This window comes from Pipistrellus kuhlii, unplaced genomic scaffold (assembly GCF_014108245.1).
Source record: "Pipistrellus kuhlii isolate mPipKuh1 unplaced genomic scaffold, mPipKuh1.p scaffold_m20_p_10, whole genome shotgun sequence".
Taxonomy (NCBI): domain Eukaryota; kingdom Metazoa; phylum Chordata; class Mammalia; order Chiroptera; family Vespertilionidae; genus Pipistrellus; species Pipistrellus kuhlii.
In genome coordinates, this window is record NW_023425405.1 from 3863008 (window position 1) to 3887160 (window position 24153).

A 24153-nucleotide genomic window follows, 5' to 3' on the forward strand; every position below is an offset into this window, starting at 1 on the left:
CTCTCTCTTCCTCTCTGTAAAAAAATCAATAAAATATATTTAAAAAATAAAAATAAAAAAGCAAAGCATGCTGTGTATTTGACATGGTAGCAGGAATATATGGTAAGTACTCAACAAATGTAAGCTATTATAATCCTACCTAATAAAAGAGTAATATGAAAATTAACCATCACTCTGCTACACCCGCCAGCCATGCCCACCAGCCACACCTATGCAAATTAATCCCAACCAAGATGGCTGCAGCCACAGAGAGCAGGAGGAAGGCTTGGGTTTCCAGGCAATGGAAGAAACCAAGTTTTCCGCCTGCCCTTGCTGACCTAAGCCTCCACTCGAGGCTACAAAGTTTCAATTATAGAAGATAAATAAATCCAAACAGAAATGGCGGCAGCTATGGAGTGAGAAAAAGGCTTGGCTCCGCTCCAGGCTACAAAGTTTCAATTGTAGCAGGTAAATAAATTCCAGATTCCAGGGCCTCTGCTTGGGTTGCTGGGGAGTGTGGCTGGCCTGCAAACCACCATAGGCCCCTCCCTCAGGCCACCCCATACCTCAAGGGAACCCCCACCCTGATCTGGCATCCTTCAGAGCAAACAAACTGACCCCCACCCATGCACCATCCTCTATCCTATCTAATAAAAGAGTAATATGCAGATTGACCATCACTCACACACACAATATGACTGCCCCCATGTGGTCAAAGAAAAGATCCTGCCCCCATGTGGACATAAAATGGCCAGCAGGGGAGGGCAGATGGGAGGGAACAGACCTGCAAGGGAGGGCAGTTTGGGTGATCAACCCTGCAGGGGAGGGCAGTTAGGGGTGACCAGCCCTGAAGGGAAGGGTAGTTAGAGGAAAACAGGCTGGCAGGGGAACAGTTAGGCATCAATCAGGCTGGCAGCAGAGTGGTTAGGGGTGATCAGGCTGGCAGGCAGAAGCTGTTAGGGGCAATTAGGAAGGCAGGCAGGTGAGCAGTTGGGAACCAGCAGTCCTGGATTTTGAGAGGGATGTTCGACTGCCCGTTTAGGTTGGACATCCCTCTCGAGGGGTCTCAGATTGGAGAGGGTGCAGGCTGGGCTGAGGGACATCCCCCCTCTGTGCATGAATTTCGTGCACTGGGCCTCTAGTATTATAATAAAATATTATGAGTTGATATTTGAGCAGCTTGGAGAGAAGAACTTCACTGTTTCTTACCACCACCTTCTACTCTCATCTAGTCCATTGATCTCTTTCATGTTCCTGACATCTCAAAGCCACATTTAGGATTTCAGTCATGCCCTTCAGCTATATTTGAACACTTTTGCACAAGTCTATAATTTTTGCGTGTGGTATTGTACCTTGAATATCATGTCTCAATTAATTTGTTCAAGTCTGCTCAAAATGTTAACATTCTGAATAATGGTGAAGTCTTACAATGCTAACAAATGATATGTAATCTTTTATGGTAGAAATCTAAGGTTTCCTTGGGGCATGTGTATGCACACATTTAAATGGAATATTATAGCTAAACGTTATTTATTAAAAATAAATTCAGTCGCTACTTAGTTTTATAGGTTTCTACTTTCTTGTTTCATTCTAGAACAGGTCTAGCAGTTATGATTTCATGAAACTAATGTGAGGAGAAAGACTGAGTTGGCATGTAAATAATAGCATATATGTACACAAGGGATGGTTTGATTAGAAGCAATATTGCACATTGGTAGAAGTGATGGTTTGGAATTAGACCTGATTTGAATCTTAGCTCTACCATTATAAGCATTTAGTTAACTTTTCGTGTCTGTTTCTTCAACTGGAAATTGGGGTCAAACCTATTCACATAGTTGTAAGGCCTACTTGTGATAATACTTAGCAAATAGTAGAACTGAAAAAAAAAAAATAGGCAGTATTTCTTTTATTCTTTCCAGAGGAAGGAGATGATTGACAAATATTGGGGGTTCTCTTGGAACCATTGTCATTGGTCAGCTTCTATGATTTTTTTTTTTTTTTGGAATTAATTCTTAATCTTCTTATTGCTTTGTGGTAACAAAGCGGAACTGATTACCAATTTATTTCAAAATGAATTATATCTGATGAGTTACACTAGCAGTTATAAAGTAAACAATGTACTGGGGTGGTAAAGTTCAGTCACATACCTGGGAAAAGTCAACAATGAAGACAGGGCCCCAATTTGTATGTCATACCGGAGAGGAAAACATGCAAGTTTTAAAGGAAGGATCATGATGTAGAAATACTTACGTTCTTTCCTGGTATCTGACTTTCTGCAGTTTGGTTCATCCCTTTGATCTTATTTTCTCTACTATTAAAATTTAGGATTATAAAATCTAAATATTTATAAAAATCCATTTAAAATAAAAAAGGGTGACTTTGAAATGCAAAGTGGAGCTATAAAAACTTGCTGAATGCATTCAACTTATATACACAGGTGCTTGTCTTTCTATTATTATGAAATGCATATTTATACTGTATTTGGGTGATCACAAATCAACAAAAAGGTTACTCACAAGCAAATACTCTCGCCTTAGATGTAGAGGCAATAAAATAGCCAGACCAAACTTTGTACTTTCACTTGAGTTTTTTCCATTTAAAATCAACGTGCTCTTCTACACAATAGGATTCAGGAATTAAAGGCTTGGCTCTTTAAAAACCACAGCCCACAGCCGGGCACACAATCCAAGCAGCAGGACTCATCTGGGAAAGGAAGCTGATGCCCTTGGAGCGGCGAAGGTGGCGTTCCTGAGTCAGGGCAGAGTTAATGGGCTACCTTTGCTTCAAAGACTGTTTGCATTCCTTTCGGCATATTAGTCTAGGAGATCTATAGGAGGGCGGATTAGTTTGCAGACTTCCCACATGTCATGCAGTGGTTAATACTCACAGTAGCTTTTCTTAAAAACCCAAGTGGGGACCTTGATGGGGGTAACTCAGGTGGTGCGAGCATCAACGACGTACATGCCCACCTTGCGAGTTGATCCCCAGTTATTGCACGTACAAGAAACAACCAACGAAGGTTTCCCTCTCTCTGTCTAGAATAATAAAATAAAATAAAAAAATGCAACCCGGTCTGAAAAACGTAGGACAATGAACAAATTTTGGGAGAGTAATGGCAAAGGGACACGTCCTGTTATCTCAGTGCAGGGCATCTCCCTCCTGTCCCCTCCATAACCGGTCACCCGTGGGGGCTAAGATCTGCGCCTGGAACTCACCTATAAGCCCGAAACCTACAAAGCTTCCTTCTTCCCGGACACTTAAAGGAATGGCTAAGGGGACTTCCCGGCGCTCGCAGGCTGCATTTTGACAGGGGGGAAAGACATATTTTCGTTCCCGCTTCAACACGAACCTTGCGAAGGTGAGGAGCACGGCTGGGACCTCAGGGAAAGGGAGCAGAGGGGACGCGCGGGGAAGCTGGCGGCGGCGCGGCACCCCGAGGTCCCGCGGCAGCCGGGGGCGAGGGGGTCCGGGATGGGGGGAGCGGGGAGGGGAAAGGAGGAGGCGGGGGGCTGGCTCTGCTCCCGCGGGGGCTCCTCCGTCCCGGATCGTGCGTGGCGGGACCCGGAGAGCCGCCCCGACTGTCCTCACCTGCAGGCTGGGCCGGGGCTGCACGGTCAGGACTTGGAAGGAGTGCGCGCAGGGGAGGCAGGTCGGGAGTTAGAATCGGGGGGGGGGGGGGGGGGGGGGGAGAGATAGGGAGAGAGGAAGAGGAGAGAGAGAGAGAGAGAGAGAGAGAGAGAGAGAGAGAGAGAGAGAGAGAGAGAGAGAGAGAGAGAGAGAGAGAGAGAGAGAGAGAGAAAGGCGCGAGGGCAGGAGGCGAGGAGGAAGGAGCGGTCGGGGTGCGGCCGGGGGTGGGGGTGCGGAGGGGGAGGGAAAGTCGCTGGAGCACAAGTGGGGCCGGACCGGCAGCGCCCGGCTTTGAACCTGGGCTGCAGAGGCGGGGAAAGGAGCGCGGGGAGAGAGGCGGCTGGTGGGGCGTGGGGTGGGGGGAGTGGGAAGCAAATGACATCACAGCAGGTCCGAGAAAAAGGGGCGAGAGGCAGGCACCCCGAGGAGTGGGGCGATTTGCATTCAGGAGCTCGAGCCCAGCGGCCCGGCGGCGAGGACCTCGGCGGCGTCCCCAGAGACCATGCAGAGGTCGCCTCTGGAACAGGCCAGCGTCATCTCCAAACTTTTTTTCAGGTGAGAGGGTGTCCAGCCGAGCTCCGAAAGACACGTGCCCGCGCCGAGGAGGGCCAGGGTCTGGGCTGGTTTTGGGGAAAGAGGAATCGCGCGCGCGTGTGTGTGTGTGTGTGTGTGTGTGTGTGTGTGTGTGTGTTTTAAAGATGTGCAATCCTTTGTGGAAGAAAATCAAATACATGAAGGAGCGGTAAAGAACCAATTGAAGCCAATGGTTGGGATGGAGAGCCTTCGTTTATCATTGACGTTATAACTCACAGCTGAAAGTCGTGCTCTCAAGACCCAAACGTGCTCTTGTGCAATTGTTTTCTTGGGTTTCTCTAATACGTTTCTGGATGATAAACTTGCTCGTGAAAATACTTAAGTTTAGTCCCTTGTTTTCTCCCCTTTCGTGCTTTGGAAACTTAGATGCTTTATTGGCGCATATCCTGCTAGAGCTATTCCTGCGTGCAGTAGGTACTCAGAAGACATTTGTTGACTGCATTTTGAACTTTTTTTTTTTAGGGGAGATGGGGGATGTGGGGACTATGTGCTTAAGTTTTTATTTTTACAATACCAAGTAAGTCTAACAATATTTCCCATAATTCTATTATTCTTTCTTCAAAGAATGAAAGCAAATCTTCCCGCTTTTTTTTTTTAAAGCCAATTGCACAAGTTATACATTTTAAAAGGTTCAGAATTATCATGGAAATGGGAATCAATATTGCAGTTATATCCAACTGACATTCAATAAATTGTACTCATACTACTTTGTAGGCAATAACCCATAACATTTGCATACTTCATCTAATGAGATCTTTGAAAATATTGTCTACATTCCAAGTCTTAGGCAAAGTGTAAGTTGGAGGTAGCATTTCACATTTGAAGTGTCTTTGGCTACTGTGTTTTCTTTTCCTGTTATACTTGTATGAATGAATGAGTAGGTACAGCTCTCTCATGGGATGTTACTTAACTCATAATTATCCAGTGAATCAGCATACTTAGGTATCAGAAAAGCCAAATGTAAATATGCCCATATGTACATGTGGTGGGAAGAGACTCAGCTTTCACATCTATGTTCTGTCCTCTGCATGTGCAATAAGGCTGGAACTCAGTGCTAAGGAGAGACCATTGGCCCTTGAAGCTGCTCCCTGTGGATGGAAGAGAAGGACTTGACTCGTTGAAATTACCTTTTGTGTGTGGATGTGTTTTCCACACCTTTTGTTACACCATCTATAGATTATCTGTCAATCTATGTTCCTACTACTTACAAAATCAGAGTGCTCATTGGCATACATCTTAGGCTTCTCTGTAGAGCACTTTGAGAAACCTAAATGCCAATCAGTCTAAAAATAAAATTTTCAGAAGAACAAATACCTCATGGCTGCTTCTAAGTACTTAAAGGATTTTAAATTAGCTCATTGTTGATTTAAATGAAATTATTGTTGATTTACCAAAGTTTTTTTTCCCTTCAACGCATCAGCTTATAAATGTTAGTATAGTTTAAAAGTGCTCTCAGGTTGGTTTGTAAAAAAAAAAAAAAAAAAAAAAAAAAAGTATTATAATGACTTACTAAGTTTGGTAAGAGCATACTCATTCCTGCTTCAAAACTATTTCATAATAAGTTGTTAGAAGAATAGGTGTATTTTAAAAAGTTAAGTTCCTGTTCTTTATAGGAACTGTCACCTAATTGCCTGTAAATTATAAATTTCTTTCTGGGTTTTACTTCTGAAAGGGTCAAAAGCTTCTGCATTGATTAGACACTGTGTTTAGTGGTGATGAGTGTTAGGCTATGATTCAGATTATTTTGGTTCAAATCTTGGATCTGCTACCTAGTAGCTGTGTGACCTGAGGCAAGTTACTTAACATCTCTGTATTTGCGTGCCTTGACCTTTAGAACTTGGGAGAGTAATAGATCCTACATAATACGGGTTAATCTGTTGAAAAGTGCATGTAAAGAGGTTAGCCCACAAATGTTAGCATTATATCATCATCAATTACCATATTTTTATGTTCTTTATAATATTGTTTACCTTATTTCTATTCATCTTTGTTGAATATAATTTTGTGACTATCAGCCTGTACATGCAATGAATGGGCCTGGATGAAAGTTAAAATTAGGTGAAATCTCCTCTGACATGGCCTATCAGATAAATAAGGAAAAAGTCATGTGTTTATATATATTCTTAAATGACTTAAAATTTAACTTTCTGAATATGGTCCCTTCAGTTTTAGTGTCATGAAAGTGTAAAACTGTTAAGGCCTGGGCTATAAGTTATATTAAATATCTTTCATTGTTTAGGGTTTGTAATTGGAAAAGCTATTAAAGTTTGGGGAAAAATTAAGTACTTAATTTTGCATGGGTTTCATATCAAGTACAAATTTTAGGGATGTTGCAAGTATAATGCTAATATATATATATTATTAGATATATGTGTGAATATATGTTTATAAACTAAAAGAAAATTTCATGCAAAAATTCAAATAGTTTATGAATATCATGGAAAACAAGTACATTAACTTAAAGCTTTTATAAAGGAGGAAGATGTTTTTAAACTAGAAATTATATGTCTACATAGGTTCATATACCAATGGGCTTGATTTGCAAATGTTTACCAACAGAACAATTTTGAACAATTTTCTAAAACTATATTTTCTGATAACTTTGAAGATATGCATTCAACTTGTTCTCTGTCTTTTCCCTCATGCCCTGAATTTCTCATATCCTGTTCTGTTGAGGGATTGTGTATCAAACCATGTGTCAGATGACACAGCTTGAATTTTGGTCATGGTGTCATACTGGCTTATAAATGTTAGCTGTATACCTGAGGAATTGTTAGAGCACCACAAAATACAAGTATACAATGCAACCGATCTTTTACATGATTGGCTATAGGGGAAGGGAATCCAGTAAACTCCACAGATAAGTCTCAAGTAAGACCAAAGAGTAAATAATGTTAGGACCTAACTAGAATTCAGTGAAGAAATGCATATTGTAAGTCTCAGGTTAATAATAAGAAAACTTAAGATACTTTTGTAATCATTAGACACAAACTAATGAGAGATTTTAGAACAAATATGCTAGAATTTATACACTAGAATGGGGTAGTGGGTCAAAATAGCTACCAATAGAAACCAAACTCTTATTCTGAACATTCCACCTTTGATCAGAGTGTTTTTTAAATTTTCGTTATGGAATTACCTTTGAAAATAGTATGCAAATTTCTTTTCATTAAAAGTCATTTTACCCAAGACTGGTCACATGGACTTGCTTCTAAAATGACTTTTGACCCTATCTCAAAATTAAATGCACTCTGAAAGTATAAAGATTTTTCATCATAATTTGCTTTGTTAACAACCAAGTGCTACTTAAGTTTAGGTATTATCATTGCAAATTTTATTTTATTAAAATTTTATTTTTCAACTACAGTTGACATTCAATATTATTATTATTGCAGACTTTAAAGACATTTCCTAATGAAAAGAAACAAGGGCTCTGAGCAATAGAAGCATAATTATAATAAGTATATAATGAAACACTCAGATGAGAAATTTGGAGAGGACCACACTAATTTGGTTAAATAAATTATGACATTTTGTAAAAAATAAAAATTATCACAATGACTTTATATTTACATTTTATTTACGAGTTTGGAAGGCATGCAGAAATCTAAAATTATGGCAGCCATAGATATTTTGAAGTTGGCTGGGGGTATTCATAGGCATCTTGCCAAGGGAGACCAGTTGACCAATCAAATAAAGGTCTAGTCCTGTTCCAGTCAATGTGAAGGTTTGTCTTTCAGACAAGGCTTAGACTATCCCAATCAAAAGAAATAGTCGCATATAATGAAAGGCCAATATGAGATGCTCAGTTCATAGTGAGATGTACGTTAGTGCCTGTCAAGGGCGCCTGAAGATCATGAGTCCATGTAGTCAGTCAATGAGAAAATGCAATGAGAACAGCCCTGGATTTTCATGCACTTGCTTGGCTTTGCCTCCTGTAGGAATAGGAGACCACTGTTGGGTCAGGGGTCCCTCTGTCTTGGACAGTGTTGCCTGAACACTGACAAATGTTGGTTCTTATACCAGCCCTTTAATATTTCTCTATATCCATCTGCCTTTTGCTGGTCTAGATTTGTTATGACACTGTTCAGGTTTTTCAATTTCGGGTTATGTGTCAATTTTGATTTTAACCCAGAGTTCTAAAAGTACTTCCTTTGCATTATATGACTAATATTGTAGTTACATATTTTAAAATATAAAATATATGTATATATGTAATTAAGTTTCTTTTAGTTAATTTTGCTAGTTTAAAAAATTCCTCCTTGGTTTTGAAATGTATTCCAATCGCTTTTATCTGCTAGTTCAATTTATTACTTGACTCTCTAGGAGTATTTCTATATACTTAAAACAAATAGCCTATGGTATATAGTTTTAAAATTCATACATTGCTAAAGAGAGACGTATTTTTCTTAATTGCTTCATCAATAATTTATGTGACAATCAAAGTATTCCTCAGAGCCAACACTAGGGAAATCATGGTTTTCCATTTATGTTTTAAGGGAGGAAATAAGACTAGTGTGGTAATGTTCAAGGCCTAAATGTTGAAACTTGTTTTAAAAGTTCTTAAATGGCACCACTCTAAAATCTATTATTATTGTTAGTGTCATTTCACTCGAACCTGTAATTTCCGTGTGACAGAGCTACACTGTAAGTATGGGATTGCAAAACCACCACGGAAGGGTGTTAACCATTTAGCATGCAGCTATCTGTTGTTTGTCAAAATTTAAAAACACCTCTGACTCAGCAGCAATTTTGGTAATTTTGATTCCACTGATTTCTGACGCATCTGTGTAGATCACTTCCCTGGCACAAATACCCTTTCAAAAGGGGAAAACAGATTATGAGAGGGACCGTGCCTGAAAGTTGCATTTATAAGTATGCTAAGTGCATTATCACAGAGCAGAACATTCCTCTTTCAGATGCTTCTCCTCTGCTCCTAAGAATTTACCTTGTAGTTGTGAGCGTGAAATTAGCATTACTAAGTGGCTTTACTATAGAGCTTCATGTCAGCAAAGAGCTTAGGGTTCTTTTAGAAAAAAAAAAAAAAAATCTGTAAAAATTCAATGAGCTTGCCTGATGCAGAATGAATACATTCTTGTAGAGCTCTGAAGGATCTGTATCCAAGTCCAAAGGCTTGGCAAGTTAGCTATTCTCTGTGCTGCTCCACAGGTTTACTACAGTCTTTTAGCATCAAGGACTGTTTCAAATGGTAAAGCCCTGGATGTCAGGGCCTTCTATGACTAGTTTAGTAAAATATTCAGACCATTTCAAGACTCCTGCATAGAAAGTTTGATGCACATTTCTTTGTAATAATGATAACCCCAGAGGCTTATGGATATTGTAGACTGATGACTTTCTAGTCTTGCAGCATCCTTCTGATAAAAAGGTGTCAAAGTGAGCCCTGGCTAGTTTGACTTAGTGGATAGAGAGTTGGTCTGGGGACTGAAGGATCTCGGATTTGATTCTGGTCAAGGGCACAAGCCTGGGTTGTGAGCTCAATCCCCTGTAGGGGGTGTGCAAGAGGCAGACAATCAATGATTCTTATCATTAATGTTTCTATCTCTCTATTCCTCTTTCTTCCTCTTTGAAATAAATAAAAATATATATTTTTAAAAAAGCGAGAGGATTCTGGACAGATTTTATTCCATCAGATTTTTCTTGGGTTCCTTTATGGCTGGGCCTTAGCTTTAGTGGGAAGGCCTGCCTGCTAATTCCTTGCTCATGGGCTAAATCATGGTTTGAAGATGTCTGCTAAGTCCTTATTGTTAGGAATCCCAACCCTGAAACTTGGCTTCTCTCTGCTATAACGAGGGATTTCTCCCAGAGTTTGTTTCGAGGAGCTGAGTCAGAGCAGCACTTCCTTTTAGGCTGTGATTCGGGGCATGCCCTAATTGGAGGAAGCCCTAATTCATTTATTCACCACCTTCTGTATTCCCCGTGAGGCATTAAGAAGATTGAGATGCTCCAAACAGTGCTGCCTGCATGAAAAACATTCTCTGAAACCCAGAGTCTCAAGGCTCATGGAAACTCTCCAACGGGCATCTCAGGCAGCCGGAGGCTGGCTAAGTAAGGCGTGCTGGAGGAGTGACTCCCGTGTTGACATGGAAAGAAGACTATCCAGACATAGGGTGGGGATGGTTAGGAAAAATTGAAGATTTCAGAGAAGTTCTCCGTGACCTGAACATAAGATGCGGGAGCAAGATTTGGGGGAAATTCGGTCTGAAACCCTAGCAATGGCCAGACCATAAGGGGCTTTGTAAGCGCTGGGCTTTATCGTATTGGAAGTGAAAAGGCATGGATTTCAGGCAGGGGAGTGACGTGGCAGGTGTTTGAGCTGTGGCAGCTTTGCAAAAGCAATGAACTGAAAGAGCGTCAGTAGGAGTAAAGAGAGAGAGAGAGGAGGTAAAATTAACAGGTCTGGTTATTAGGTAAGGAAGACAAAGGAGAGAGAAGAATCAAGGGCAATGTGCAGATTTGCTGGCTTGGGCATGTCTGGTAGTGAAGCCTGGTGTGTGAGGAGATTCAGTTGGAGAAGATTTTGGGAAGAGGTGGGGCCTATACGGTCTCTCTGCTTCTCTTTAAAATAGAAAAGGAAATGATGTCTGTGGCTCACAGGCAGGTAACATGGCCATTTGAAAATATACTAAAGTGACCTAGAGCTTGGTCTTTGGTGAGGGATATCAGGATGTCTGAGGCGACCGTCAGAATACTTCCCCCACGCCATGCAGTCAAGTCCAGAGTGGCCTCTAGGGAAGAAGTTCATTGCCCACTTGCTTGCCTTAGCGGTGGTACAGAGCCCCCTTGGAGTGTGTTCTGGAACAAGCAACCGTACTTTACGGACAGAAATGGCTAAATTCTACTTAGCAATTCTACTCAGGACCCTCCAAACTGACCCACTGATATGTGAGGGGCCCCCACCTCACTGTAACTTCACCACTTTAAACAGATTTCTGTGGTCATGGCCATTCAGGCAGTAGGTTTGAAAACCTGCTAGAGCTTCAGGTTTTGTCTTTCTGCAGTGAGACTTTTTTTTGTGTGTGTGTGTTGGAAGAAGATTCTTATTACGCTTGAGAAGATTATGTATCCTTGTTTCACGTTAAAACTTTGCAGAGCTTGCTTTCTTAGCGCTGCCTACAGAGGTGCACCCACCTTTTATCCGACTTCACACCTACCCCCTAGTGCCTAGTGAAGTTCTTAACGTCAAAAGGGATCCAAGGATTTCATCTGGTACCAGGAAGGCCAGTGTTTGAAAATTAAGGTTGCCAGACAGAATCTTAGAGGTGCCAACAGCTGGGTTTAGAGGTGATTCAAGAGCCAGGCCTTGGAGCCAGTACCAGTTATGTGAGCAGCAAGAAAAGGCAGCCTCTGCTGGGCGGGATTAGCTTCCCAAGTTCCAGAGGCACCACTGGAGAAACTATCTAAGAAGCTCTTTTTTGCACATTTATTCATTTTAAATGCCTCTATGAACTCTGGAAAATGAAGCAACACAACAAAATGATCTTTCAACCAAAATCCTTTGCTATACTTTAGATCAGGGGTTGGCAAACTTTCTATAAAGCCTGGAAAGTAAATATTTCCAACATTACAGACAACATGGTCTCTGACATTGTGGTAAAGCAGCCATAGACAATATGCAAACAAATGAGCATGGCTTTGTTCCAATAAAACTTTATTTACGGGTACTGAAATAGAAATTTCATATAGTTTTCACATGTCACAAAGTATTCCTTTTGTATTGTATTGCAAAAAGCTTCAAAATTTGCAAAATTACTTTAAAATAAAAATTTAGAAAAACTTTTCAAGGCTCATATATAATTAATGTTATTGTACTCAGTAGCTGAGTAATTTATAAAGGAAATGAAACAGTTACATTCAATATAAAATTTTCAGAAGAGGAACATACTATAGTAGCTTAACATTTATTGGATAAGTTTTTCAATAGTTTTTTACTTATAGAAAATCTATTGACTATTTATTTATTTATTTGCTTAAAACAACAGACATTTATTCTCTCACACCTCTGGAGACTGAGTCTGAAATGAAGGCAGGCCTGTGTGCCTTCTGAAGGTCTAGGGAAGGACACTTCCTGTCTCTTCCAGGTCCTGCTGACTCCAGCATCCCTGGGCTTATGGCCACATCACTCCCATCTCTCCCTTTGTCTTTGTCTTCTCTTCTATCACCATTTATTCTTTACTTATTTTTTGCATGCATCTATCCTTAAAGGCACAGGCTCTATCTTTTGGTATATAGTGCCAGGTACATAGTAGGCCCTTAAAATATACTTGTTGAATGAGATAAAACTTGACTAACTCAGCTTAGGCTATGCTTCTAAAATTTATTATTTGGGGGAAATGAGAAAATTTACTTATAAATATGGAATTTAAAAAGCTTTTCATTTGGAATCTGAAGATAAAATGCCTAATTTTGAATTAAAATGTTAGTTTATCATGTGTTCTAAAGTATAACATGAAATAGAAAAAGCTTTCCTTTTTGATTTTCTTACATAGTTACAGAACTTTCTAGGAAAATTATAGCTTAAGATAGTTCAAAAGATCAATGACAGCTAAATTTACCATAGTAGACTTTTGCCCTGAAATATTTTTCTTTTCAAATTTCATGTGAATATTCAGGTTGCCTGATGAGTTTAATTTTAAGCCAGATTATTAAAATGATTATTTCCAAACTTTTCCCCCCCTAAATGTATGTTGTAATTTAGTGTTTAAAATTTATTTTTAAAGCTTATTTTAGTCTTGGGCCCCTGAATCCATTTAAAAAAAATAAAGTAACAAGTAGGTTGACCAAATTCTTATTACCAAAAGAAATTCTACTTTCAACTCAAAGATAGGTTTGGGTTCCAAAAACTCACATTAACTTCTTTTCTACTCACTTTTACCTGGAACATCCTCACACTATTACTCTCTTTTATCCATAAACATCAATGTAAGCTTGTATATGTGCCTTATGAATGAAAATGCACAAAGCAAATAAATCCCCGGTGGATTAATTTGATTATGGAGCATATTTGGATCAAATCATTAATACAGCTAGACATTAGGTATTTACATAATTCAGTTAATTCAGAGAATACAATATCTAACTACAATGAGACCCAACATTTTATTCATTATATTAAGACTTTATAAAACTGGTGAAATTAAAGCAAAGAGGTAGCTATAATTTTATTAGCTAGAAAGACAACCACTATAAAATGAGCTCATTAATGTAAAAGTAATAACATTGAAACACACATGTGATATTTATTTACTTATGCATGCATTAATTTAACATAAGTATTGAGTTCCTGATATATTCTAGTAGTTTGAAGACTTAGCACATATATCAAAATTTTTACAGCCCTGGCTGTGTGGCTAAGTTGTTTGGAGCGTCATTCTGCACACCAAAAGATTGCTGGTTTGATTTGGGGCACCTGAGCTGCAACCCAGCTATTTTTTTTTTTCTCTCCCTTCCTCTCTATAAACATGTCCTTGGGTGAGGATTAAGAAAAAAGATTATTATACATTCTAATTATTTTTCTTTATTGGAAATTTCACGTTAATAATTTTTAATGATGCAGTTTTTCTCATTAGAGTGCAAATGTACTCTGAAATCTATAGATTTTTTCCCCCTCTTACTCTACTTAATAAAGGAGTCCACAATTTTTATTGATTTTGTGGGGATAGAAAAATAATTTTCCTTCCATCGTTAGAAATTCTTCTGGTTGGACTAATCCAATTAACATGACAGGTTAACAGGAGAAAATAACCAAATGTAATGTGTATGTACTTAGGGGAGTTCTGCAGGAATGTCAGGCCCTAGGACACACAGCAATTGAAGCTTACATGTCATCTCCAACAAAGGAAAAGGAGGTAGTTGTGGTCTGGGACTTAAGAACTCAGGAAGGCAATTCACATGGAAATGGAAAAGCAAACATTTTGGTAAACAAATGTTTGCTGAGTCATCTTTAAAAATGGGACACAGAGGTCCTAAACATTTTGGCTCAGTGGATAGAGCATCAGATTGCGGACCGAAAGGTCCCAGGTTCGATTCCAGTCAAGGGCATATACCTGGGTTGTGGGCAAATCCCCAGTAGGAAGTGTGTAGGAGGCAGCTGATGGATGTTTCTCTCTCACCTATATTTCTAACTATCCATCTCCCTTCCTCTCTGTAAAAAAATAAAAATAAAAATAATAATAATAATTAAATTATATATATAGTGAGACATAGGGAACTTGGATCCAGTGGGCCTTTCTAGGTTTCTCCCGATTATATACACATTTATATTAAATCATAGTTATCTATGATGATAGCTTCCTTCTTGGATCAGGTCCTCTAATTCTATTAGGCAGTAAGGGGGAAGGTCAGAGGGTTCTCCTGAATCTTGTTTCTTAAAATTAACCAGCTTAAAGTAATCAATATCCCAAAGAAGCATATTTTGGGGTGACACACTTTGCTTCCCCTCAATTTATAAAACCAAGTGAATAAGTCACCTCACCTAATAAAATAAACTTTTCTAAACTCAACAATATAATTCTTGATAAGTAAAAATTATTTAAAGCAGTTTTTAATTGAAAAATATGTCCTATGAAATGTAAATATAATAAAATCATTACATTTAGGACTGAAAATTGGATTCAATTCTTGAACACAGTCCTTGGATCTGGGCAGCCTTTTTTGAGTTCATACAAGTTTTTGCTGATTCACTGGTTTCTGCGGTTGCTGGGACAATTCTTGTGTTTCCTGGGTCACACTGTCACTCCAGCCACCATTAGTGCAGAGTAGAGCCAGATTTTGTAATGAGTAGATACAAATAAGTTATTATTTTAAAAATGAGGCACCAAATCTGCTGTTAATTGAAAATTTGATTAAAGTTTATTCTGTTGAAAGGGAAATCGGCTAGAAATAGGATCAATTTTTTATATAAATGTTTATGCTTTTAAAATTAGGAGCTCTTCCTTCATAGTTAGCAATATTCTAAGTTTTAGAGATGTGCATCTCAAATTGTAGTCTGCCAATCACCTGCTCTAAAAATATATTTGAATATATATATCTTAATTATTAAATTAATATCTTAATTTAGTAGTAATTATATATCACATTAAATATGCCGATTCCTAGACTCACTGTATGCCTACTAAATTAGAATCTCTGGAAGAGAGCAACCACATCTTATTATTATTATTTTCTTGTTTTTTGCATTTCAGATTATTTCTTTTGCCTTATTAAAATCTGAGAACCATTAGGTCAGTCTTAAGAAAATGGGTATAATTGTCCAAATACTACTTCTCAACCTTAATTAAAAACTACAGATTTGAAAACAAAAACAGGATTCTACCAAATAATTATAAAATGTAGTATATGGAGATGATTTCATCTTCCATCTCTGTTAAACTTCTTTCTCCTAACATCCTTCTTTAAACCTCTGGGTCTATTGAAGAGAATTTTGAAATTTCACTACTTCTCAGTAAATTAACAATAGGAACATAGATATAGTTCAGTTGCCATAAAATTCAAAATTTCTTCTTACATAGTTCCTGAAATCAGCAGTCTTGCTCCCACTGTCTTCTAACATTTACTAAGCACTTTTCATGTGCCAGTATACATATTATCTCAGTGAATTTTTCAAATAATTATAGATATATTCTATAGGCACAGGATATTTAGAAAGATTAAAGTGTTTATATGAGGTCACCCAGCTAATTATCCTGAAGTCAGGATGTGAACTTAGATTGATCTAAATCTAAAACTCTATTCTTAACCAAGTTCACAATATCCAAAAGCTAGAATGGAATTGGTGAATTACATAATTTTGTTCATGTTGTATATAGAGTTTAATATTTTTTCTCTCCAAAACTTATTATGTTTTGATATAAGCATTATAAACAATATCATTTAAGTAAGCATCATTCTCAGTTCTTAAAAGTGCCAGAAGCATGCCCTTCCATTATTGATTTGCTTAAGTCCCTGTGACAAGCTAATTCTTGGTTCTGGGTGAGGCAGGCAGAAGCATTGTTTTAGGTTAATGAGATCTTTACAATTCTAAATGTCTAGCTGAAGAGTAAAAGACATGGTCAGCCAAAAGTATACCAGTAGCCAAACATAGTCAGTTGCACAAAATTGCTACTACCATCAGGTAGTAGCTGTCACCCTCATTGTTTCCTCCAACCTATGGAGCCAGGCTTTCTGTTGAGTTTTTGCATCTATTCTTCTTACTTTACTAACTTCATGCCCTCAGCTGCATTCCAGATTCAGTTTGTTTAGTGTTCCTCTCACTACTAGCCACACCCTCCTTGATGTCTGTGATCACCTATCCCTAGTTCATCATTCAGGTCATCTGTTTCTCTATGTTTAGTCTTATTCTCTTTCTTGGGGCTGAAGGAAGAGTTAGAATCACCTGGCAGATGGCTCTTCAAGTTCATGTTTGACACTGTGTACACAATGCTTAGATTTTCCTAGTGCAGTGTTTCTCACATTAAAAAAAAAAAAAAAAGTTATCAGTGAATCCTAATTTCCAAATTTCCAAATGAAATCTTCCACAGAATTGGGATATATATAAATAAAAGTAACAATAAAACAAGATCCCTTCCATGACTACAAAGCTATGGTAAGCCTCCTAACCCCAAATAAGGGCTAAAGTGAATATACAACATATATATGTGCTGTGTTCTTGTTCCTGCATGCTTGCATTTTTCACAATGTTATGGTTCTGAAATTGAGATGCCTCTTTTAATTCATGTTAAAAGACATTTGTCAGGGAGCAAGTTCTAGCTGCTAAATGGGATGTTGTCCTATTCATGAATTGCTTAATTAAAGCCAATTGGAGCTTCCAAGAAAGGAACTTGTCAGCTACTAGGCTCAGGGATAAATGGTAGTATGGGATTTAGCAATGCATAGAAGGCATATATTTCTGTTACCCCCACTGAATTATTTGCATTGGTTGCACTCCACAATTTCATTCTTTCTTCTTCTCTTTTTCAAATATATTTTTAATGATTTCAGAGAGGAAGGGAGAGGGAGAGAGAGATTGAAACATCAATGATGTGAGAGAATCATTGATTGGCTGCCTCCTGCATGAACCCTACAGGGGCTCAAGCCCACAATCTGGGCATGTGCCCTTGACTGGAATCGAACCCGGGACCCTTCAGTTCTCAGGCTGATGATGCTCTATCTACCTTATTGAGCTAAACCAGCTAGGGCTTCACAATGGCTTGAGAAAGATTACTCTGTGATCTAGTTTTGAGAGAAGTGGTTTATATTTGCTCTGAAGTTCATCTGGGATACCAAGCACTGTAATTCAAGGAGAAATTGCCCAAGCTCAGCACTTCACTGTGCTTTGAAATGATACTGTCTGTCCCACAGCTGAAGGATGTTAATAATGCCGCTTGTCACTATAACCCTACTTGTAGCTATGAATAGTCAAGAGTGATTCAAAAGAATATTTTTTACCTCACCATGAAGAAGGCTTAGAAGAAAACTTTAATTATGATACTGAAGAAGAAACTGACAGGTAATTGTATGAATAGGATTATACTGAAAATTTTCTTAAAAAACTATGCATATTTAATGTAACATTTCTTTTTTGGAAAGGCTATTATTAAATTGATGATCAGTCTTACAATCAGTGTCACCTTATTGTTGAGCAATCATAATAGAGTACCATGATAATGTCACACATGGCTTGTTATTTTCTGGGGATTATACAACTCTCATATATTGGGATGGAACCTTGTATGAGCAAGCATACCGGAGACATTAGCTTGGCCCATGTTTGCCTGTAGTGACACACTTACTTATGTCGTGTGGAAATAACCAATGGCAGATTGCATTATGTTTAAATATGTGCAAAGAGATGTCAGGGGATGTTCTCTACCTAGTGGGCACTGAGTGGTTTAGCCTGACAGTCCAGGCGAACGTTTGGATGAATCCATTGTGCTAAAATTTTCATATTTGAGAGTGTATAATTCCTGTACTCATGTTTTTTAAACTGTAAAACATACTTTAAAATATTAACATTTTAAATAAAAAGTTGATGAATTCCTTGAGATATTTTTGGGAAACAGTATGTGCTGGAGCCCACAGTCTGAAAACCGCTGATTTAGTTTCCCCCATACTGATTGTTCTTGATCTTCCCTGGAGTTCCTCATGTCACCCACTCTATACCCTAAGAAAATAATCTCACATTTTAATTTATCTCTGTCCTCAATGTCAACTCTTTGGAAACAATATGTAGTGGAAGAAATATGTACTTTGGGATCAGACAGACCTGGCTGGAATCCTCACTCTGTGATTCACTAAAACAATGTGATCTTACTTAACCTTTTGATAATGTTATCCTCATCTTAACACAGCTCAGCATTATTATGATTTATAACATTCATTGAGTATTTAATATGGTTATTTGTCAGGGTTCTCCACAGCAACACAACCAACAGGAAATGTTTATGTCCATATCTATATAGCCATATATCTGTATATTTATATCTATGTCTATATCTATGTCTATATCTATATCTATATCTATCTATCTATCTATCTATCTATCTATCTATATCATCTATACCTATGTCTCTATCTCTATATCTATATCTATATTATCAATCTATAGCGATAGCTATTCCTATTTATATATCATAAGGAATTTTGCTCACGTGATTAGGTAGGCTGACAGATCCACATTTTCAGGGTATGCTGGTAGGCTGGACACTCAGAGAGCTGATATTCCAGTATGATTCTGAAGGCAGTCTATAAGAGAATTCTCTCTTGTTTGAGAAGGTCAGTTTTTTTGTTCCATGAAAGCCATCAACTGATTGGATGAGGCCCACATGCATTATGGAGGCCAATCTGCTTTACCCAAATTCTACTAATTTATATGTCAATCTCACTGAAAAACACCCTCTAAGTTGACATATAAAATTGACCATCATTCTCTGTAAGCACTTTCCATGCACTAAATCATAGCTAATAATGCCAGATATAGGGTGATGGTTCTATAATAAATAGTAAACACTGCCATCAACATGATCATTATAATTAGTACCTTTTTCTCTTTACCTCAGACTCCAAGAAAGTAATCCCCCCCCCCCCCCCACTAAATTTAAGCTTTCTCTTCTGTGAACTGGACCCAGTGCCTTCTCTGAATTATGCCCCCACCCAATTCCACATCTGAAACCTTTGCTTTGTTGGTCGTTTTCATCCAAAGAGTTCATTTTGCCGCTCTATATGCATTGTCCAATACAGACTTTCCACACTTCTTAGGGCCTTTGCGTTAGTTTTCCAGGGCTGCTGTAACTAAGTACAAGCAGGTGACTTAAGCAATGGAAATTCATTGTTTCACAGTTCTGAAGGCGAGCAGTCTGAGGCTGGGACCAAGGTATTAACATGTTTGGTTTCTTTGGAGTCTGTGAGGGAGAATTTGTGCCATGCCTCTTCCCAGCTTCTAGTGAGATTCTGGCACTCTGGTGGTCCTTGGTTTGAAAAGGCCTCATATTGAACTCTGCCTTTATTTATTTTCACATGGCATTCTCCCTCTGTGTCTGTCTCTGTATCTAAATTTCTCTCTCCCTCTGTTTCTGTCTCTGTATCCAAATTTCTCTCTCTCTCTCTCTCTCTCTCTCTCTCTCTCTCTCTCTCTCTCTCTCTCTCTCTCTCTACTAAGCACACTGGTCATATTGGGTTAGGACCCACTCTATTGTACTTATTTTAAAGTGGTCACTTTTCTAATGATCCTGTTACCAAATAAAGTTACATTCTGAGGTTCTGAGAGTTAGGATTCATATATATCTTTTTTCAGGGGGTCACAATTGCACCCATAATAGTAAGAGTCTTTAGTAGCAGAATAAGATATGGAAGCATCTGAAACTATGAAATATAATACATGCAGGGGGTTACTCTAACTTATGAAACCTTTTAAAAGCTATGGGTACTTCATCTATAATGCTATATAAATGACATGGAGACAGTGGGCAGTATAATAAATGACATGAGAGGAGAACTCTCAAGGAGGGTCAAAATACAGGGAGTGTTTGCTCTTGAATAGACTGAAGAATGACTCTCAATTTATGAAATGTTGGTCCTTGCCACTATGAATAAATAGAATGAAGGCCATACATTAGGAAGAATGTTTGCTAGTGAACATTTTATTGAGAATGCAATAATCTTGACTGGAAGCTTTAGGATTATCAGCTTTACGTTATAACTCAGAAAAGGGACATAAATGTTATTAAGGAATGGTTTCTGAACAGTATACACACCCTCACATTTAGCATAGACTTGAAAATGTTTTGACTTTTTTTTGGCTTCTAATACATTTGATCAAAAGTATTGGCTGAACAGTACATTTGCAACCATATCAGTGCCCCACATGGGCTGTAAACATACATGCTTGAGTGATTAATTAGTTAGCATATTAATTTATTCAGTTTTCATGCTGTTCCATGCACTGCACAGGACAATGGAGATATAGTGATCTATGTTACACTTACATTGTCCTCAAGAAATTAGTCTTATGAGGGGAATAAGCTATCAAAGTGTAATGTGGTAACATTAATTTAACAATTTAAGAAATAATGGAGTGACGATTATGTGCTATGCTCTGTGGTAGGTGCAAGGGATAAAGCAGTGAAGAAGATCTGAAAGGCATTTGCCCTGGGGGAACTTACAGTCTAGTGTATTTGGAGACGGGAGGGGCTGACAGACAAGTAAACAGACAAGTCATAGTCACAGCTCAGGTGGATGAAGTACAGGAAAGAATGGAGCACCTGGGAGGAAAATTAAGCCAAGATTGTAGAGACTCACCTTTATAATTTATGTGAAACTATTTTAATGCATCCGAGGTTGCTTAGAAACAGAGTTCAGGTTTTATCTCGAAGAAGTTATTAATTTTTCTTCCCTGTAACCTGGCACCTGGTTGGTATTGGTACAAAACCAAAAATTTTGCTGCCAGATCATGATAATAGGAGAATTCTTTGAAAAGTTAAGAGCCACCACATTAGCACATGTTTCATCCAGCGAGAGCTCCTGCAGAGTTCAAAAGGAAGAGAATCTGGCTCAGTGTTTTCTTTGAAGTTTATTTTTCCTAAAGTGCCTATGGAAGCAAGAGATCATGACATTCTGTGGTCACAATAATTCTTAAATGTCTATAAAAAAGATTTTCACGGAATTATGATTTGTGTTATGTTTTCTGCTTTTAATGGACCTCCTTGCAAGTCTGACCATTTTGAACTTGTAAATTGCTTATTAGGATCAGTTAAGGATTCATTTACTAATTGTTGTGTGTTTTGTTGCAGTAGGGAGATTAGGGGGTTGGGGGTAGGGAGTATACACAATTAGGTATTTTGTGGACCTTTAGTTACCTAACTAGAGGCCCAGTGCATGAAATTCATGCACAAGGATGTATGTCTCTCAGCCCAACCTGCATCTTTTCCAATCTGGGACCTCTTGAAGAATGTCTGACATCCCTCTCACAATCCAGGACTGCTGGCTCCCAACTGCTTGCCTGCCTGCCTTCCTGATTGCCCCTAACTGCCCTCCTCTGCTGGCCTGGTTGCCCCTAACTGTCCTCTTTGCAGGCCTGGTTGCCCCTAACTGCCCTACTCTGCTGGCCTGGTCACCCACAACTGCCCTCCCTTGATGGCCCAGTCAGCTCTTAACTGCCCTCTCTTGCCAGCCTATTCACCCCTAACTGCCCTCCCCTGCAGGCTTTGGTCATCCCCAACTGTCCTCCACTGCAGGCCTGGGTTCCCCCCCAACTGTCCTCCCCTGCAAGCCTGATTGCCTCCATCTACCCTCCCTTGCAAGCCTGGTCTCTCCCAACAGCCCTCCCCTCCTGGACATCTTGTGTTCATATGGGGGCAGGCATCTTTGACCACATGGGGGCAGCCATCTTGTGTGTTGGTCAATTTGCATATTATTTCTTTATTATATAGAACTAGAGGCCTGGTGCACAAATTCATGAATTGGGGATGGTGTCCCTCTAATTTTCATTTCTTTACAGTCAATATTATTTTGTATTGGTTTCAGGTTTTATATTAGTTACAGAATAGTGGTTAGACAATCATATACTTTATGATTCCCTGATATTTCCAAAACCCACCTGGCATCATACCATCATTACAACACATTGACTATATTTCCTATTTAAATGACAGTGGGTTTACAGGTTTCTTCCAGTCTTTTATGTTGTTTACCTTTCCTTTTCTTTCTCACTTCTCCCCTCATTTTCCTTTTATAGTATCTCAGTTGGCCATCAAAGCTCAGTGAAGGCACTGGGACACGCTGGTTAGCACTGGGAGCTTCTCTGAATCACGTCAGGCAGTCCAGTACCCTTTAGTGTGGTACCCCTCCACTGAGGTGGCATTGCTTCTCAACCCCCGCTTCAGGGCTGCAGGTCCTTGCATCTCCTCCCCGGTGTCCTTCCATGACCCTTGATTCTTGGCCAGGCCTACCTGCATCTTGGGGCCAGTGTAGGACCTCTCTCTGCAGGCGAGGCAGATCCCTGCCCTAGCCCGAGGCCCCTCTGGTGCACCCCACCTTGCCAGTTTTTTGCCTTTGATCTATGGCATTGGTGACAGCACACTCTTAGCAAGCCTGGTACCCAGAGGGGCACAGGGTCAGTTCTTTGCCCAGAATGTTGGAGGTTGCAGTAGCATTTGCAGATGTTGCCCAGAGCCTGCTGGTGAAGGCAGCACCTGTGTGGGGTGTCCTCATAGCAGATGCTGCTCGGCGCCCCTTGGCCAGCTGCTTTGCCAAAGCTGTGGCACTCACCTTGGAGCCACCCCTCAGGCAGCCCCACAGTTGGGACTCAGGCCTCTTCTTCCACATTCGGCCTTCACCCATCCTTCTCTCCTGCAGTGCTTGGGCTCCAGGCCCGAAAGAAAAGAACCAAGACCAAGAAGGACCAAGCCCAATGGAAGTGAGTCTTGAACCCCCACATCCCTTTCTCTGGATTTCCTCCCGCACCTCCTTTCTGTGTCACATTTTGAACTGGTAACCTGTGGCCCAGCCACATGGCCACATGGCCACTGGGCAGCCTGGTAGAGTTGGTCTTCAGAAAGCTGTGAATCTGTGGCCAGAGGCCCAGTCTGGGTCTCAGCAACCCCATGCCTGCTATGTTCACGGGCCCCATGGGAGTGGCTAAGCAGGCCCAGCCTCTCCTCCCCAGGGCAGCGATGTTCCTGGATGTTCCTGGAGCCCCACGGGAGTGGCTAGGCAGGCCGGCCACGCCTCCTCAAGGCCCCAGAGGAGTGGCTAGGCAGGCCGGCCACGCCTCCTCAAGGCCCCACAGGAGTGGCTAAGCAGGTCCAGCAGCTCCTCCCCTGGGCTGTGATGTTCCCCTCTTCTGGGCTGCAATGTTCCCGGGCCCATGGGAGTGGCTAAGCAGGCCCAGCAGCTCCTCTTTGGGGCTGCGATGTTCTCGAGGCCCTGTGACGTGGCTAGGCAGGTCACTGCCCCTCCTGGGGCCTGTGATTGACCCAGACCCCATGTGTGGCATCTGGCACTGCTCACCCCGCCTCCCAAGGCCCTGATGGACTGATACCTTGCCAGCGGTGTCTGGCGCTGCCCACCAAGCCTCCCCCAGTTCCCTATGGATGTGGATCCCCAGGGGTGGGCCATGGTGCTGCCACCTGGCCTGCTTATGCAAATTTACCTGCCATCTTTGATGGTTAATTTACATACTTGCTCTGAGAGGCTGGTGGGTGTGGCTTGGTGAAGCATAGTGATGGTTAATTTGCAGGTTTCTCTTTTATTGGTGTAGATTATATAGGTTGTGGCTTATATGAAAAAAGGTAAAGATTAAGCGAAGGGGATTTAGTGAGGCTCTTGCAGTGGAGTCTTATTTTCTTGGTAAACCTTGAACCACTGGCAGTCTCCATTCCCTTCCCGTGTCATGCTCCCGGGATTCACAGTGGGGATGAGTGAGGCTAAGGTACTGCTCTCCTCCCTGGTCCTTCTTAGGGG

At 40.1% G+C, this 24153-nt stretch overlaps 1 protein-coding gene across 9 annotated transcripts in view; it reads left to right on the plus strand.

Moving 5' to 3' along the window:
• Positions 1-3910: 3910 nt before the first annotated feature.
• CFTR (CF transmembrane conductance regulator) overlaps positions 3911-24153 on the plus strand; it is a 177809-nt gene continuing 157566 nt past the window's right edge. For 5 of the 9 annotated variants that reach the window (XM_045576273.1, XM_045576269.1, XM_045576260.1 and 2 more), the window contains exon 1: positions 3911-4161. In XM_045576273.1, coding sequence (XP_045432229.1) covers positions 4109-4161 — 53 coding nt within the window. In that variant the 5' untranslated portion in view covers positions 3911-4108. The remainder of the gene's footprint in view (positions 4162-24153) is intronic. The other 4 variants (XR_004985842.2, XM_036425218.2, XM_036425223.2 and 1 more) reach the window with 1 other exon arrangement.